Raw genomic sequence first — 3,835 nt, 5'->3', positions numbered from 1 at the left:
TGACCTTTTCGAGCAGGATGATAAAGATATTACACGACATACTGCCAACTTGTCTGAGCCCTGTTCGGTATTAAAGCGCTCCGAGAGGTCGTTTTCGACTGTAACTGCTGACCTTGTGCAAGTTAAAGCTATCATGCATAGCCGTATTAATTTTGCAGGAATGCCTAACGCCGACATGGCTTTAAACAACTCTGAACGGATTAGGCGGCCGACTTCGGCTTTATAGTCAACGAATAGATGAAATGTCTCGATGTGTTTTTCGTGGGTGTTATCCAGGATTTGGCGAAGAGTGAAAATCTGGCCAATGGCGGATTTGCCAGGCCTGAAGCTGCATTGGTATGGTCTATAATGTCATTGACCAATGGCTTCAGTCATGCACACAGTACGCTGGATAGTACTTTATATGCGATGGGAAACAGGCTTATTTAATGATGCTAATGTTCCAATCATTGGACATGCATTCCTCTAGCCAAAGTGTACTAATCAGCTGACACTTGCTCCTGACCAGGTGGTATACAAGGTGATATACAATCTTTACCGTCATCTCTTATTGGTTCTGGGGTATTTTCTTCACCGCCACTATTTGATACCAGAAGCTTTGTAAAATGCTTCTTTCATATCCTCAACACGCTATGTGTATCTGTCACTAGGTTTCCATCTTCATCTCTACAGGAGGATGTGCTGCACCAAATCCTTCGGTTTGGTGTTTTACCCGTTGGTAAAAACCCGGACTTCGTTCTGACTCCTGCACTTCTCGATTTGCTTCATCTCACGTTCTTCTTGTTGTTTCTTCTTTTTTCTCTCCTTTTCTCCCTCGCAACACGTGATGCTAATGTCTGCAGTTTTTTACATCAGTAGAATCACGACACTTCTGATCGAATCACGGGTTTCATGATGGTGGTCTTTGGTACACAAGTGTTGCTTTTGCTGCAGTTTGGATGGATTGGACAATTCTTTGCTATTGTGTTTCTATATTATTATAGGGACAAAGAGTGCTTTCGTCAAGCTAAGTTGAGCGGAATAGGCTTCTGCTACCTGTTGTGTTTGCAGCTTTTCGACATCGAATTACATTAAGACGAGTGCGAACCTTAGCTGCTGCAAGGCTGTAGTCCGAATCGATATTTGCTCTCGGATTGATCGAACGTCTACGTCTCCCGATCAAACAACGACCAGGTGTATATCGACATTCTTGAATCTGGTGCTGCTTATTTTTTGCTGCAGCGAAGTCAATCAATCTCATGCCCGTGTCTGATGTTTCTTCATGGAGGCTGAATTTTCCGACGGCGGGGCCAAATATATTTTGTATACCCTCCATTCAAAATAGCTAATACGATCGGGACTTTTATTTGAATGATATGCCAAATATTAAGGGAGTTGGGATAGGACCTTGAACATATCGAAATTCTCAAAGTACTTCAAATTGGTGTATCGTACATAGTGTCTTTTTAAACAAGTAGAGATAGTAGGAAGGAAGATTTGACACCCAATGGAGGCCCAAAATATTATATTAAATTATTCCGTTTTGGATGAAAATTCCTAAAAATACCGAATAATGGAGGTACCATCCAAGTTTGCTTAACCAAGATTACCATGGCATTATGTACGACTATTTTCAATATGTTATTTTGTTAATCGGTAATGTATTGAATTTGTCTTATTCGTACCGTTCGTTCTTATAATTGATACAGTGCAGCACCCTAAACTCTTCAGGTAGTTTTGATGTTTTCGACATATTTTACTAACCCCAATGACATATGGTGTCCTAGTAAATATAAGACATATTTAGTTGTTCGTTCAATGATCTTCCCAATATTCCCAAAGTTTCCCCCCAATTTTCGAAGTGACAACCAAATAAGTAGAAAAAACAGATGCATTTTGTTCTCAATCAATAATAGTTCGTTGCCTTTATTCATAATACTTTGTCATTTTGAGGTCTAAATATAGCGAACACCACGTCCACGTGTCAAACGACGAATTAACCTTCTACGATCCTGCCTGCGACGACGTCTGATAATATTTTGACGTCTGCGCCTTATAGCACGTCTGCGTAGATTGCGGCGTCTGCGTTGTTGATTTCTTCTCCTGATGATGCGATTGCGGCGGCGTCTAAAGCGTCTCAAAGCAATGCGACGACGGCGCATTGCACGACGACGTCTTCTATTGGCAATGCGTCTTTGCCTTAAACGTCTGCGCATTTGACGCCTATTTTGTCGGCGGCGCATGCGACGAAGGCGCCTACGAAAATTTCTATTGATACGCTTTTGGTTTTCCTCCCTCAATTTAGCCAAACGTTTGTTGAGTTCACGACGGAGTGTTTTTCTGTCGACGAGATCGGCTCTCCTTTTGTTGGTGGAGACGCCATTGTTATCGTAATCTTCATCGTCATCCTCGTCGTCATCAAAATCCTCATCATCATCGTCGTAGTCCATCTTGTGTTTGCGGAAATCTTCCTCTTCTCCTTCTACCGAATTATTGTCGTCATCTTCATCATCATTTTCGCTCATTTGTCTGTTGCCATTGTCGGCTCTGGCAGTTGGTGAAGTGGGAGAAGTTGGCGATGTGGGAGAAGTTGGCGATGTGGGAGATGTTGGCGATGTGGGAGATGTTGGCGATGTGGGAGATGTCGGTGATGTAGGAGACGTTGGTGATGTAGGAGACGTTGGTGATGTGGGAGACGTTGGAGAAGTGGGAGATGTTGGTGTTGTAGGTGATGGTTCCACTACTGGGGCCTCGGTAGTGGCACCTTTATTGAACCATTGCATAATATCACCACGAGCTTCACTTTCATCTCGAGAGACTGCAGCGGAGCGTTCAGCACCTCGGAAAAGCTTATAGCCATTATTGGAGCGTTCCACGTTACGGCCGTCTAGAGTAAATAAACAATTACATCAAATGTTGCACAGGTGGACAAATTGCCTAAAGTTGTACTTACAGACTGATTGGAATACCAGGGCGGTCAGAACCACCAGCAGGAGGCTTGAACGCATTTTGGAATGTGATAAGTGGAAATGGTCACAATACGAAATGTCCTTGTATCTCTGCGATTTGTATGCCTATGCATAAAATTGCCAGAAGAAGACTGATACCATTTCACCCAACGACCTCGGATTTTATATGTTTCATTAACGGACTCGGATGCCAACAACAATGGGTAGTTCTGTTGACACGGCCGGTCAATGTCATAAATTCGCATAGTTTTTGCAAACTTGCGAATTTCTTCTTCGCATATCATAACATCTCACTCTCCCCCCGTGCAGAATCTGACCGACCTGAACTTTAGACGCCGCTTTAACATCGATGACCCAAAAATAGTTTAGCATATTAATAATTTGCGAAAATTTCTAATCAGCAAAGTTCACAGAATCTTTAGAATGGCAAACTAGCTGTCGAGGGTCGATTTGCATAACGTAGCGTCTTAGTCGTTGCTGGCATACCAGTTGGTGAGATCAAGATAGGCAGCAGTGGATATGCTAAATTATTGATACAATTTCTTGTTAACCTCTTTGGCATAGACAAATGTGCAAATGTTGGCGAAATTATCATTTACAGTTATTCGCAAAAATCATATTATAATACATAATGGATATTTATTTGATCGGATCGCATTGTCGCATATTAATGAGAAGATTTTATTTTATTTTTAACATCGTAAGATGTATTAGAAATGTTGAGAATATTCAACAGAAATATGAACAACAAAATATTTATTAATAAATATAAAGCCGTCTTGCAAATAGTTGAGTGAAAATATACATTGAAATTATTTTACTGGCAGTTTATTTAAATATCGTAAAATATTTAAATAATCTAATCGACTTAAAGTCAACCTGGTTTT

At 41.1% G+C, this 3,835-nt stretch overlaps 1 protein-coding gene across 1 annotated transcript; it reads right to left on the bottom strand.

The window, feature by feature from the left end:
- Positions 1-1,934: 1,934 nt before the first annotated feature.
- LOC133334168 (coiled-coil domain-containing protein 96-like) lies at positions 1,935-2,987 on the bottom strand. Its single transcript, XM_061542465.1, has 2 exons — positions 2,933-2,987; positions 1,935-2,866 (listed from the first exon to the last, which is right to left on the bottom strand). The coding sequence occupies exons 1-2, from the start codon at positions 2,985-2,987 to the stop codon at positions 1,935-1,937; spliced, it is 987 nt and encodes a 328-aa protein (XP_061398449.1).
- Between the last annotated feature and the right edge of the window lie 848 nt (positions 2,988-3,835).

This window comes from Musca vetustissima, unplaced genomic scaffold (assembly GCF_032173495.1).
Source record: "Musca vetustissima isolate MV318-11 ecotype Yass unplaced genomic scaffold, APGP_CSIRO_Mvet_v1 utg5283, whole genome shotgun sequence".
NCBI classification, from domain to species: Eukaryota; Metazoa; Arthropoda; class Insecta; order Diptera; family Muscidae; genus Musca; species Musca vetustissima.
This window is presented reverse-complemented; position numbering and strand designations above follow the sequence as displayed.

Excerpts from the sequence above, each read along its gene's own strand:
- LOC133334168 (XM_061542465.1), bottom strand. The coding sequence starts at position 2,987 with ATGCGTTCAAGCCTCCTGCTGGTGGTTCTGACCGCCCTGGTATTCCAA. Across the intron at positions 2,867-2,932 it reads CCTGGTATTCCAATCAGTCT|ACGGCCGTAACGTGGAACGC; the intron begins GTAAGTACAACT and ends TATTTACTCTAG.